Source organism: Neodiprion lecontei, chromosome 2, assembly GCF_021901455.1.
Source record: "Neodiprion lecontei isolate iyNeoLeco1 chromosome 2, iyNeoLeco1.1, whole genome shotgun sequence".
In the NCBI taxonomy this organism is placed as follows: Eukaryota; Metazoa; Arthropoda; class Insecta; order Hymenoptera; family Diprionidae; genus Neodiprion; species Neodiprion lecontei.
This window is the reverse complement of record NC_060261.1, coordinates 18,528,953-18,544,097: the sequence shown is the minus strand read 5'-3', so window position 1 is coordinate 18,544,097 and position 15,145 is coordinate 18,528,953. Positions and strand designations below refer to the sequence as shown.

General features: G+C 36.9%; 1 protein-coding gene across 2 annotated transcripts in view; it reads right to left on the bottom strand.

The window, feature by feature from the left end:
- Window positions 1-494: 494 nt before the first annotated feature.
- Window positions 495-15,145, bottom strand: part of LOC107222872 (breast cancer anti-estrogen resistance protein 1) — a 131,861-nt gene continuing 117,210 nt past the window's right edge. For both annotated transcript variants that reach the window (XM_046730455.1, XM_015662397.2), the window contains one exon: window positions 495-13,376. In XM_046730455.1, coding sequence (XP_046586411.1) covers window positions 13,089-13,376 — 288 coding nt within the window. In that variant the 3' untranslated portion in view covers window positions 495-13,088. The remainder of the gene's footprint in view (window positions 13,377-15,145) is intronic.

Below are 15,145 nucleotides of genomic sequence, written 5' to 3'. Positions count from 1 at the left end.
TAAAAAAAAACATCTGAAATTTTGAAAAATTCATATCTCGTGAACGGCTTGATAAAAAAAATCGAAAAAAATCATGGAGCTCTTTTTCACAGAGTACAAAAAGATAAAATAATTACGACGAAATCAAACTTGTCAATTTCGATGGTAGGTCGGTTTGGCATGGAATGCCCCGTATACAAAACATATGTTATGTTTGTAACATTTTTTAAAAAAGAATGGTTAGGACGAAAAATCTGAAAAAAATGGTGAGTGATTTATTTAGGGTGTACATACAAAATAAGAAAAATTATTTTTCTGAAAAAATATTTAAAAAATACAAAAAATCAATTCTCCACTCTGAACTATGGCTCAAAATTTTTGTTTTGGGACCCAGAAATTGTGTGAATTTTTATAAAAAAACAAAAAATGGCGTTTTTTTAGGACCATAAAAGGGTTTGTAACATTTTTTAAAAAAGGATGATTGGCACGAAAAATCTGAAAAAAAATGTCGAGTGCTTTTTTTAGGTTGTAGAATCATATAAAAAATAATGAAGCAAATTGGCGGGGGTCAGGGAAAATGTCCTCTCAGTTGGCATGGAATACCTCATATATACCTTGTACACCAGCAATTTGAATTCATCTGTGTACTCGGTTCTTATTTTATTATCTTGAACATGTAATGAGCGTGTTTTATGTGAAAAAAATTAAGAACAAACGCGAAAAGTAATTGAACGAAAGTGATGATGCATTTTCCAGTTACATTTGTGGTCGCTACCTCAGAATTATCTAAGAATTTCATATATAATACCTACAATTATACTCTAATCTTTGATCTAGGCGGTTACAATTTATACACATTCATTCGTTTTTCAATTTATTCGTTTATTTATCAACTGTATGTATCTCGTGTCATTTATTTTTTTCCATTGACGTATGATATAAAACTTACGCAGAGTTAATCAATAAAATTGGTGTGTATAATATATAAGTATACATATAATGTACGCATGTAATATGAATTTACATTCACAAAATTCCGCTGCAGAGTTACTCATGACAAAAAGTTAAATTTACATTTGTATACATGTATATATATATATATATATATATATATAATATGTATATATATATATATATATATGATACATAATCTGTAAATGCAGAACTATGTCTCCGTTTGTTTGTTATTATATAGCTGGATAATTTTCAATACATGTTGTGTAGTTTCAGGCTATATGCACAATAGTAGGGCCTTCACAAAACATAGATAGATCCCATGGAAACAGACCGGATAAAACGGACGTACCTCAAAATACGGAATACTTCCGTTTCCATAGAACCTGTGGATATCAACTACGCATCTAAGGCGTCGCCGGATTTCGCATCTAGTACATATTTGACGAACCTTTTCAATATGATTAGAGCTAAGTTATTCCTTACATATTTATTTTATTCGACCGACAACCCTGAAGGTTGCAAAATTTGCGTGAAAAAGTTTGCATCATTTCTTCGATGTGTTTGTATTCGAATTTGAAAACCCGTGAAAACTGTGACTACGTCTATTTTTGAATTGCTGAAATTCTATCGAATTTCCTTCGCTAACGTTTCGGAGAAAATTGCAAAATACATATTCCCGGTTTCTTTAATTAAAACTGAAACATTACCACACAGATTTATCTACACGACTACTTATAGATTGATCATTTATTCCTACAAGATTTTCTGAAATTCCCTGAAAATTCTTCGTAGATTATTTTAAAACTGTTTCGATACTAAATTTCGAATCAAGATCAGAACTTTTCAAGTGCACGGAACATCTGTAGTCAAGAATTTTTCAATCCCAGGGCATGGCAGTGCAATCACAATATCAGGTATCTAACAGTTTCTATACACATAGGTTATGATGTACGTGAAATATCTATTACCGTCATCTCGACGTAAAATTTGCGGTGGCTATAAAACTGATGATCCATATTACACGTTATTGTAATTACGTTAAAAATCAATAATAATTAAATTCAACCTAACAGAAGTGAAACTGCAATGAGCATAAATAAGTTGTGAGATTTTTAATAATTGTTTACTAAAACAATTGGTATTGGTGGAATTAGTAAATCTTTTCTTCTGAGAGAAGAAAGAAAGTTGCCAAGAATAAAATATAAATTTACAACTACGACTATTATTCTACAACTTTTGTGCCAAACTTTTATCTATCGGTATGAGAGAAATCCTTGGAGAGCTCACATATTTTTACATAGCAGTATGGAACACTTTTTATGAAAAGTGAAAATACGCGTAGTATGTGTACGTACAAATACCGTATTTGGGTGTAAAATATTTTAATTCAAAAATTATAATACTTGTATGCATCACTGTAGATTATGCCTAGTGTAATGTATCGGGAAGAGAGGGTACAGGTTTTATTTCTTCTTAATCCTGAGCTGCACGGTGTTAGAAATACTTAACACCTTTTTCGTGAAAGTTATTTCATCTTTAAGATCTCATTCTCTGTATATGTTTGCACAAAATAGATTTTCATATGATCTTCAGACATGAATTTAATAATATGTGACTCCCGAAAACTGATATCGTACATATTTTATTGGTATAAGCAAATAAAGAATTAAAAAATTAATGTTTGCGGAAAAAACTTTCCTGGTGAAATTCGGACGTGAACATACCAATATTTTAATAGATATTCAGGTTTTGAGGCTCGCTGATAACGAATCCGGAATCGTGCTTTTAGAATTAAAAATGGCGGATTCAATATGGCTAACCAAACTGCAAGTCACTGAATTAAGATAAAATTCAAACAGATTTTCGATTATTTGCATCTTCATCTCCAACGACTAAGAAAACCTTGTTACTCTAACTCTCATGGCAGAAATGTAATTTTACGAATCTGAGTCCATTGTATTAATCCCGCGATCTTTGATTTTGCAAATTAGATATCGGAGTCATGATTAGCGACCCAAAAAACTTTGAGATATGAAATTTCACGGCCAAAAAGTATGTTTTGACATTTTCATTGACCATAATCAGTCCGTCATTTTGAATTTCGAAATTTTGAATTCAGATTCGTTAGCAGTAACCTCGAAAACCCTCGGGTACCCCATCTTACCCAAATCGAGTGACTTTTTGAATTTTCGTCCGGCATATTGATTCCGCCATTCTGAATTTCGAAATCTTGTGCTCAGATACGTAATCATCGACCTCGAAAACCGCCTATCCAGGTCATTTTAGAAGAGCTGCTTGCACAGAAAAGTTCGCGCATGAAAGGGCTAACTAGTGAAACTGATCACAAAAACACTTTGCAAGAAAGTTGCAAGAAGTTAAAGATAGCTAAGATTAGTCTAAATTACTATAATGGTGAAAAATGCACAACAGTAGAAATCTATCTCACTTGATATTCAAATCTAGTACGGCTCGGTAACGGCTCAAGTCAAACTGAATGTCGTGGACGAAACCGGAAGACCAATTATTAGTTGTCACTGGTTATTCGAATTCGGTATATAACCATTATGTAGAGGTAATTAGAAGATAATACGATAAAAATTGAAAAAAATAACAATTGGTTCGTTGCTAGCGAGGATAAAGAAAAAATACTACAGCGTAAACGGAACGAGTAAGTTGTTTTCCATGGAATTAGGCGCTTACGACAAGGCCGAACTTGTCACACAAATGCATCCGAATGCAATTCCGATGTATCAAAACAATCGACCAATACCACTGCATTAAAGGATGAAGTAGCACGATCAATCGATAGATTATTAAACGAAAACATTTTGACACCAGTAGCCGTGTGCAACTGGGGGACACCTGTAGTACTCCTGATGAAAGCAGGCGGAGGAATAAGAATAATCGATGATTATAGTGTCACGATCAATAAAAATATAATTGTAGATAAACCCTTGTCACCCCGGATGGATCATTTGTTGGGGGATTCAAGGAAATGCTTTCTTCTTTCAAAAATCGACCTAAGAGAAGCGTGCGCGCAGCTACCACTCAGTCCGGAGTTAAAACAGTTATAATATATTTCAGTGATAAATTCTATGGAAAGATTCCTGTGTAGAAATTTAAAATAGGCGCTGGCTAGACCTTGTCTAATTCCAGACCAGGCATGTAATGCAATATTCCTTAGTGGAATTTCTGGTCAGAAGACTCAGCAGCTGCTAACCAGGGTACTCGCCAGTATCTAACGCGAAAACTCGACGTTACTCGAGTAGAAACTACAATCCCATCGAGACCAGGACTTCATCAGTCTTGCAGCCTACTGCCTGATTAGGCTCTTTTTTACTAGATTTATTAGGTTTTAAATTACGTAACAAATTATTCAGTTTCATGTAAATGGACAGAGAATGCTTCCGCAAGTGAGTAATTGAAATCTGCAGACAGATGTCCGTAAAAATAACATACTGGAAAATAATATTTCGTACGGCGTTGGAAGTGGATGGCCACAGGATATTAGAAATCGTGTGATATTTTTATCACGGGAACGTCAAGGAGTCCCATGACGCCGGGTGGCTGCTCTCGGTACTTGTAATGTGTCAGGTTCAGTTAGGGTCAGATAAATCTGGCGATTGCCAAGTCGGGCCTTGCCTAGTTTGCCCTAGCCAGAACATGCACATAAAAGCTGACCAGTGCCAAGTCGAGATTTGACGAGTTCGCTTTAGACAGTTTATCCAGGAGAAATGTCACCAGTATCAGGTCCGGATTTGCCGAGTACGATCCGGCCAGTAAATACTCATCTACAGAAACCGGTCACCAAATTTCAACCATTATACGAATCTTTACAAAGAGAAAGTTTTTCTGGGATAGGGACATATCAAATATCTTTAGAGACGCCAAAGAGAGGATTAATTTCAGCCCAAGTTCTAATGAATTTTCATCAACAAAAAGAGATTTTACTAATATGTGACGCTTACTGTTACGGACTACGGCGATCCTTTCCCATTTCACTACTGAAGGTGAGCGCCCAGTAGTGTACGCTTCCAAGTCGCTATCAGCGAGTAAGCTGAACTATGCACCAATAGATAAAGAGCCACGAGCAATCGTATTCGGCATTAAAAAAATTCTATGATTACCTTACGGAAGTAAGTTCATATTACAAATAGATCGCCAACCATTAGTCGGATTTTTCGGAGAAAACAACAGGATTCCAAATAACACTTGGCTGCCGGGATGGAGCCGCGTTGAAGAACGGTTTGTTGCCAACGTTTCGTGAACATTGCAGTCCATTTCATCAGGGCGAGAGGCAACCTGATACTGGCTGCTCCCTTGAAGGGTATCCTTATATGTATCTGGACTGGATCCGTCAGGGTGTGACGTTCCAGTTGGATGGAATTGGCCAGTCTAGTGTTCTTACTTGATTAGCCAATGGATCCGCCACTGCAAATTTTGGAAGTCATACTTTGGATTTGATATCAGTGATCTAAAAAATCTCCACCGACTAGTTTTTACCAAAATCCGAATATTTTTAAATTTTCATCCAACATATTGAATTCGTCAATTTGGATTTCGCAAATCTGACCGCAGATTCGTGATCAGCGACCCAACAAACCTTCAAGTTCCAATTTTCTTCAAAATCAAAATGAAACCGGTGATTAGCAACGGTCATCAGCTATTTGCCATCGAGGGTTCTAGAGCCCTTCGGTTATTGTAGGATATCTCGGAAAATATTCATTATATTTACTTGAAATTTTCAGAGAATATTTTCGAGGCAGGATACTTAGAGAAAATACCTAAAAATCAATTTTTCGACAATTCTTACTACCCCTAACCCCTGAAGACTGAGGAGTATCGATATTGTATGAAATATAAAGCCATGTCCAAAATAAATCCTTTCCAATACCTGCGTCGAAAGAAATTCGTGAAATGCGAACGATTTTTGACACGAAAGCTGAGTCTGCCCCTCATTGTTTGGATAAATTCAAAACTTCAACTATTTTTCTGACACTGTATAACCGCGCTCTTTCATGGATCAAGGCGATTGCGCAGACGTGGAACCGCAGTTGGGACCCTATCCACTTGGAACTAAGCCGACCGTTCAACAGTTCAACGATTATTCCAGATGAACGTGTTACATGAAAGCCCATCCGGAACGCCAGGGAGAAGTCGCCTTGATCCATGCGGAATGCAACGGAATCATTCTGCATCATAAGAAGACTGGAAATTTCTGAGTTAATTAAAACTCAAATGTGTGTATTATAACGTGGCGTTTCGAAGCTTACGTTACAAAGAAGCTTTCCGAATCTGAAACGGCATAATTTCGATTCAGTAGGAAAAAGAGAAGGATCAATATCATGACGAGAAGGGGCGATATTCCGAAAGGTGACACTAGCAAGTTCGTAATAAGATTTTAGCTTATTCTTTTCGTTACTTTCTTTTGCGAGGTACGGTTCACACGAAGAAAGACGAAACGGACAGAACTGATAAACATCGAGGAGAGTAGCGTCGAACAACGACAAAATCCTGCGAAACGCAGACTCTCCCCGCCGTCCCCCCGCAACAGCTGATCGCGAAATTTAGAGGAAACAAACGACTAGCGACGACGCCTGACCTGATCCATCTTCACCGGATCATCTAGGAGTTGCGCAAACGACGAAATTACGCCCTAGTTTTCAGCTCTGCGTTAGCGACATGACAGTAGATGCGCAACGAATTGCGCAATAGACGTATATGATCTAGAATCGATTGTTCCGAATTTTTGCAAGTACATGACGTCACGGAAGAGGTGGTGCAAAGGGTCCGCGTTAAGGTAGTCCGCAGAAGGTTTTGACACTCTTCGTCGTTACGCTATCGCTAGTAGTCACAGAATTCCGTAATCTTTTTGGGGAGCATTCAGTTACGACAGTAATTCCGATCGCTTCTTTCGATTATAAGGCTGTGATATTATTTCCTCAGTTCGACATATTGTATTGTGCTTGCGCTTTAACTCAAGTATTGGTTAATTTTCTTTTGTCTCCTGTTGTAAATTCTCGATGTAAATTCCTGAATTTTTATTATTAATTATAGCGCAAGTATGTCAAATTTATTCCGCTGTTTTCCTTGTCTCATTCTCTGTTCCCTCAAGTCGTCCCACTCCCTCTCCATAATATTGCGTTAATCAGAGCTGTCGCGAAAGAGCTGAGTAGCCAGTAGCGTATTGAAAAAGCGATGTAGCAATATACCTGGCACCCATCAAAATTATTCGCGACCGTCATGTACCGGCAACAAGAGAGGAAGAGAGTCAGTGGCTGCCGAGCTGTGCGAATGTACGGTGTGTAAACACCCTCAAATAAACATTTGAAATATATATTACAGGTTCTGTGTTTTTATTTCGATATCTAACACCGACGTTAACATCTGATCAGGGAATCATCGCGGGTGCCAAATCATTGTAAGCCATAGCTAGTGGCCGTCTGGTTACCCGGACTAGGCGATCGTAGAGAAGATGAATTTTTTCTTCTCTTCAAGCACTATATGTGTAAGAATGTATGTAGATGGAGAATGTTTACATTTTGAATTCTTGCTTCCGATGGGAAGCCAAATAAGACAGACAAGCCGTCTAATAATTGATATACGGATATGCATATCGTTAATTACGAGAATATAATTGTTGAAAGATATAAATTCGAACAACTGGTGATTTCGAAAAAGAAGATCGTAGCGAAGACCTAGGTTACAGTATACGCATATGAAGTAGCAATGAAAGGTAATAATGTAGTGACGAATCAACAGTAAGAACCACTCATTGCCCATGTATCTGTAATGATATATTTACTTTTTGGAATTTAGGTTGGAAAAACCGAACAGGTGCGAAAAAGACTAGCCATCTCAAAGATTGAAGTCTCGAAACGTGCTCGAAATTCGTTTGCCGATCTTCTTACTCGGTGGTCGTAGCTTGTGTCTTCGCATTTACGCGTAGAATCGAGTTTGTTTGTTAGAAATTTAGCGTAGAGTTACGCGTTGAAATAGAGTCATTTCTTTTGTAAATTGTGTACAGCCAAACGCTGCACGGGGTCTAGTCGCGTTAGCGTGTTTTCAAAGTGTCATCTCTCGTGTAGGTAGTGTTGTGTGTGTGCGTTCGACTATGTTGTCGGATAGTTTGCGTATTTAGCATAAATTGGCGGTTTCGGATGCGTGGCGTAAAGCGTCCATTTCATTAGTTAAGTTGAGTTTATCTCGAGATTTAGAGTAAGCTAATTTATCAGGATTCACTTCTTTCCCTTGTTCGTTTTCGGATTAGATCGTGATTAACGCGGAAGTTATTAAGATTTTTCTATAACGTCGTTGCGAATAGAGTCTCGAAACTGTTCAATAATTTATCCATTTCTCCTTAGCGATTAGCGCCGTAATTAGTTATAAGATTTGACTTTGTTCCTCTTTTTTTTGTTTTTTTGTTTATGCTTGCCGAATAGTACCGTTATTGAAGTTAAGTTAAAATCCGTGGCGATTAGAGCCTTGATCTAGTGAAGAACTATCGTGGTCAGCGCGGTTGAATAATCCTTTCTTTTTGGTTTTGTTGACTTTGTTTGTTATCGACGGTGCGACTGGCGCAATAGATTAAAGATTTATTAGATATTTGGTTTACCTTTATTTTTGCTTTTGAAGTCATGAAGCGCGAATTGAGCATTTTTTTTCGTTTTTTTTTTTTATTTTTGTATCGCCTTTGCGCTATCGAGTACTTAGATTATTTTATTTTACTTTGTTAGATTGCGTAGCGTACAGGTGTTCGTTCTTTTTCTCTACAAAACTACCCCTCCTCTCTCCGCGGTACTGAGATACCTCGTGCAGAGGAATATAGCCGAGCAATAGCGAAGCTGACGATTGAGAGACATTCAGCAAAATCTCGCGATACCTTTTGTAAGATCAATTTTCCAGCTTTCATCGCGGATCGCCAAATTATCGTGAACGGGGTAAGTTCTCGGTCACTTCTTCGGGTGGCTGAGTGCATCGAAAATCCGACGTCACAAGCATTAATAGCGGAAAAGTTATTTTTTTTTTTGACAATTCACAGTTTAATTCAAACTATTTTTCAATTTCAGATGTAAATATGCATTCATTTTTCACTTATTATATCAATTAGGTACTTAATAAGTAAGACAATGATAATAATTTATACTTTAATCACATAAATTGATATTATATTGCATCGTTCATGGGAGTAAGAAAACAAAAATCGGTTGCGAGGAATAATAATTAATCGACGCGATTGATTAATAGAGTTTGAAAAATAATCGATTGCACTCGATTAGTTCGGAAAAAATAATCGATTTAATGGCAAATCGATTATTGTTGGTCATTCTTAGCGTATACTGTACGCGTGATAATAATAAGTAGTAAGTAAGGAAAGTACGATGGCCAACCATCGAGGATTATTCTATCGTACCGTTAAATGTATTCACGTAGTTCTAAACAAACTTCCTTCTCTCTCCGATACACTACACCTAGCTGTCTATATAATATTGGGATTGAAAACATTGACGGGCATCTGGAGGACGCTGATGCTGCCAAACGAACACGCCCGCCACGGGGATAAGCCGTTAGCAAGGTTCGCGTTGATTTGACGCAGCGTGTAAACTTTCTTCCGTGAAAATGTCATTTCTACGTTTGACAATGCTGTCAGTGTGTCTTAAATCGTTTTTTGGATACACAAAATCGTCTTTCACTAGGTGAAATTTTATGAAGGTTGAAAGAGCTGTTGATGAAATACTGATAAACGCGTTATTTGCAAAAATTTTGGTGGAAGAATGATCTGACGCGAAGAGATGCGCAGTAATTACGAGTAATGCCCAGATAATGCCTACGATGACGTGTAGCTGTAACCCCGCGGTCCCCATTTTGAATTGTACACGGAATCGCCACCAGATCTCGCATAGAATGTTTATACTCCCAACATAAAGCTGCTTTAAAATTTTTTTCTATAAAAAGAAATTACATTGACGGCCATACGATAAATAACAAAACTTAAAAATAGTTACGTAATGATCCCCGGTAAGAGTTCACGTAATGAAAGTTTTAAAGTGTCTGTAGTTCCTATTTATTTCCATTGCACTTGTGTATATTCTGTCTGTCATTAAAGCTTAACCCTACAACTCACGACTTTATTTTTCTACCTTTAAACGCATGACTGGGTTCCGAACACACCTCGTAGCTTGTCTTGATCATAAAACCGGTTCTATCCTGACAATCAGACTTTCTCACACGTAGTTTCATCTTCTTTACACAAGGAAAGGAATAATGCACGAGAAATCTGATTTTATTTACATTTAGTCAATGAAAAACCCATTCGAAGACTGTAAACCGCTTAGCGACAGCGACGCTGAGCGTAGTTCAAAGTTTGCGTGAGGTGCGTTCGGACTCCAGTCATGAGTTGTGTAAGTAAACATATTTTTTGAATATATTTACATTTCTCTTCACAACTTCGATATTGTACCTCTCTTGGAAAGTAACAAGGTTACGGTTGTAAAAAAAAAGAATACTGTATCAATCGATATCGAAAGTAATATAAATTGCTAAAATATTTATAAATATCAAACCGCCATTTTTAGCTTTTTCATGAATTATTTCATTTTTATGTAGCGGCATAGGTAAAGGTATATATAATACAAGGACGTTAACTTTATAATATAATACATAGTGCGACTCTTCACTAGGTCTTCGGCTGTGTTTTTTTCCTCAAGGATATTTCGTAATACCTTCAACATAAACTAAAATGCATTGAAAAAATCTTTTACCCAGAGCAAAAGTTTTTTTAGTTTTCAAAACTGAAAATATAACGCGATCTGAAAGTGTTCAAAGCACACAGATGGAAGTGAACGCTTTTTTTGAGTCAAAGTAGTGCACCGTGTGCTGCACTCCATAATACTCCATATGCCTAAAGTTCAAATGTGTTAACGCGTTCGAACTATTAATTAATCGCTAAGAATATCTTTTGTTTTGTTTTCGTTTCATTTTTAGCATGAATTGAACCTAATACCGTGAAAGAGAAATAAAAATCTTCTCACTATATTTATTTAATTGGAAAAAAACAGCAAACTATAGATCTTTACGTACATTTGACGAGATAAGATGCAACTTCGTTCTTAATTATTTTGTTTCGAGATTTAACAGAGAAACCGAACATAACGGGTTCTTACTGTTAAAATTGAGGAACTTATTTGTTTTTAATAACGAATTGAGTAATCAGCCAAAATTGATGTTAACTTAATTAAACATATATAACGTAAAAATATGTATATAGAAATTAACTAAAGAGCCAATGACACAAATTCTAAAACACAGCCTTGACGTGTTAAATTATAATACGTATATACATAGTTTCATTACGTCTTATACGCGTCTATTGCGTATAATTCGAACCACTATTATAATTTTATCTCAGCGTTTCTCTGTATCTATGCATTGAACGATTTCATACACAACTGTATATTCGTTTTCTAATAACGATCATCAAGGATCACATTGAATTCGTATTACATATATATGTTGTATATACCACGTTCAGGATTATATACCTATATATACATTAGTACAATCATCACCGCACGCATTATTACATACGCGATTTACGATGCTCTATCCCAATACTTAGAGTAAACTACAGCATATTTACGATTTTTTTTCAATATGCGTACGTACGTGTATAATATTATATACTTTGGCAGTAGCGTTACTTGTACCAATTTGGTGTTGATGTAGGCCCGAATTATAAAAACAAAGCCCCTCTTTGCAATATAATTCAAAAATTTGATAGCTATTCTATACATAATGTAAACGGAATGGTCAGATTACCTAATCTGACGTTCATCGGTCTTACAAAGTGAGCTGTCGTTCCATTCGTCACCCCTTGAAGCATTCATGTCATGCATTACCGTCAGCCTGATTATTGGTATTCGATGTATAGGAAGACGCCGTGTAGTGGCATAAAATGCCCTGATTCTAGTTTACGTATATTTTTCACCGTATTTTTTATTCTATGGTAATTTAGTATAAAGGTATATAAAAGTTTGGAAGCTTGCAAAATGCTTTTCTATCAAATTTAATTCAAGATGGTTTTAAATTCTTGAACGCATTTTATGTGTGGAACGTCATGCGTCATGCGTCAATGGGTTCAGAACAAGAATGAAAAGCACAATGTGTGTGTTGTTGTGCATGTCCGATAGTAAAATCGTCGAAAATCCAGCGGAGTAAGTAAGGATTAGTATACCAGGTCATTTCCTTGATGCATCCCACAGGCACGTATATGGGACGTATCAATGAAATAACCCGATGTACCGTGTGTTTTTCCAACAGCGAAACGATCCGTGCGCCTGATACAGGCAACCAAAGTTACGGCTGATGTTTAGGTTGAGCACCGTATCCCGCCACGGGCATCACAAGCATAAAAAATTATTTGTCAAAATAACCTGAATATTACGAAATTCGGAAAATGATGAAAAATTGAACTCCGACAATCAACTAAAGCTACATTTTCACGTGCATCAAACACCTACACTTTGATCTTAGCCAGGTGTTTGCTGCACGTGAAAATGCAGCTTTGGTTGATTTTCCGAGTCCAATTTTTTATCATTTTCCGAATTTCGTAATATGCAGCAAACACATGGATGCAAAAATGCTCCGATTGGTCAATGATTCTGGTGTCTTCTTCAGGATCTTGCTGCACATGAAAATTGCTGTTAGAAGTGTAGAAATGAACCTACTTTCTACATCAGTTTGCTTTGCTACATACATCAGAAGCATCCCACCATGTACACATCAAGCAGCCAATGAGAGCATTTTGCTGTTGCTGCATCCAACTGTTTACCATACGTGAAAATCTAGCTTAAAGCAATAATGAAGAAACTGAAAGTAAGGCTGTCATCAAATTCAGTTTGTCGTTTGGAATGGCCTCAACCTGAACATGATATGTAACTCCGGTTGCCTTTCACAGGCGCTCGGATCGTTTCACTGTTTGGAAAAACTCACGGCGCACACTCTCACACACACACACACACACACGCACACACGCACGCACACACACACGTGCGCACACACACGCGCGCACACACACACGCACACACACAAGGTTTACCTTAGGTTTACCAATAAATTATTGTACAATTATTATAAGTAGGTGTTTAAGGTGTTTAAGGCTGTTGAGCGGCGTTGATGACGGCGACTTTCAAGTCCTTTGCCAAGTGCGATACGTCGACGACGCTATCCACCATCTCTTGGACGGCGGTTACGCTCGGGAAAAACTGCGCTGCCTGTTTCGTCTTCAACACAGTCTGCGCCAGGGCCTCACTCAGCGCATTGGCGCATTCTAATACTCTCGTTCGAACATCATTCCTCTGTACGTTTCTGTGCACCGTATCTCCTATGTGTACGAGCCGGTGTGCGCTTAGGACGACAAATTTTCCGTGCGCCAAGAAAACCTGGAGAAAGGGTCAGAGTTAAAAATATACAGCAAAAAATATGATAACGTAATTAACATCTGGACACGGGGTTGCGCTGATTGGCGCCATGTTTTTACAGTGGAACCTCGATATTGTCAACACCAAGGCCCAAGCACTGGACAACTACGAGTACAATTGAATCTTTCTCAAGGTATATCACTTTCCAACCGAATGAAACTCGCAAACCGTGTATTTTCTCCGCCATTGCATTTCCCAACACTCAATGTGCCCAAGCACTTGGTTCCGCAAACGCATGTTTAATGTCTTATATTGTGAAGTCTCTATAACCTAACCTATAAATAATAACTTGTCATGTAATTATTAGCCAGTGGCGGGAGAAGAGGGTAATATGTACGTTTCGACAGTTAAGGGGATATCAGATCCCCGTCAAATTCGCCAAATCTTTACAATTCTTTCTCTTCCTAAGTAATGAAATTTCTTAAAACTTCGGAAAATGATAGCGTGTATGATTGTGCTTGTGGATTGGGTGAAAAAAGTTTAGAAAATTGACGGACGCACCTAAGGAGCTTCCCTGGTCAATTTCAACTTTGACGTATACATATCCAAATGCAAAAAAGGGATTAACAGCCCTTTTCCGTACGCAATTCTGAACAAAAACACTCCAATACATTTTCATTTTGACGTAGAAATAAAAAAATGGCATGAATTTTACGAATTTGGTATTGTGATTTCGTAGAATCCCATTTTTTCGACCGTATTTGCTGAAGAATACGTTGTATTCTTATTAATAACTATTGAACAAAAACTGAAAATCATAAAATTGTTCGTCAACCAGAAAATACTATTCCTCTGAATATGTGTAGGTACCAAATTTCAAGTCGATTTATCGGTTAAAGCCTGAGATATAGTGTAGATACACCGTTTTGAAAAACATAGTTTCGAGAAAACTGTTGAGAAAAACATAAATTTATACATCTTACTGTTAATCTACCATTCCTGCCTTGTACTGCATAATAATTTTGACCGTTCAAACTATTTTTTAAAGGGATAAAATTAATAATTTTATCTTGATAATTTCACAGTAGGGTAAACCTCTTAAGTGTTTGCAGCTGAATCAAATCTTTTTTCATTCTATAGTCAATTTTCCGTACTTTTGGAGAAGAAGAGAAGTTCCGTACAATTTATTCTTACCAAAACGACCTGCTGCATGTTGTCAGACCATATCTTTGTGTCACGATTAGAAAACAAAATAACTGGCAACATTTTTTCTTTTGTAAAGGGATATACTAACTGCAGTGTTGTAAGTAATAAATGATGACTGGGTTTTAAGGAATAAACATTCCCAAACGAGTTTTTTAGACCAAATTGTCGCCTATATAGGCTAGATTGCGTTGAACTTTACGAAGAAAAATTTCGTCACCTCTCATACATACTCTACTGCTTCTTAATCATGAAAATTTCAGGTTCCATTGGATTGGAAATGGGACGTGGAACGCGCTAGTATTTTTTTTTTTTTTTTTCTAGAATTTTAGGTCGTGTATGGCGAAGAATCCATTTGAATATTTCAACTAATGAAAAAAGACGGTATGTTACGAGGGAAGAGGAATTCATAATTCATATACATTTTCTGTAGGATAATTATATTTGCTTAAAAATAAGCCCCAACCGGACCCTGTACGATGAATAGGTTCGGTGATAAGAGCTTTTGAACATCATGTCCAACTGTTTTGCTGGTTTTTTTATTGTTTTTTTTTTGTTTTTTTTTTTATTTATTTTCAACCCCGTGC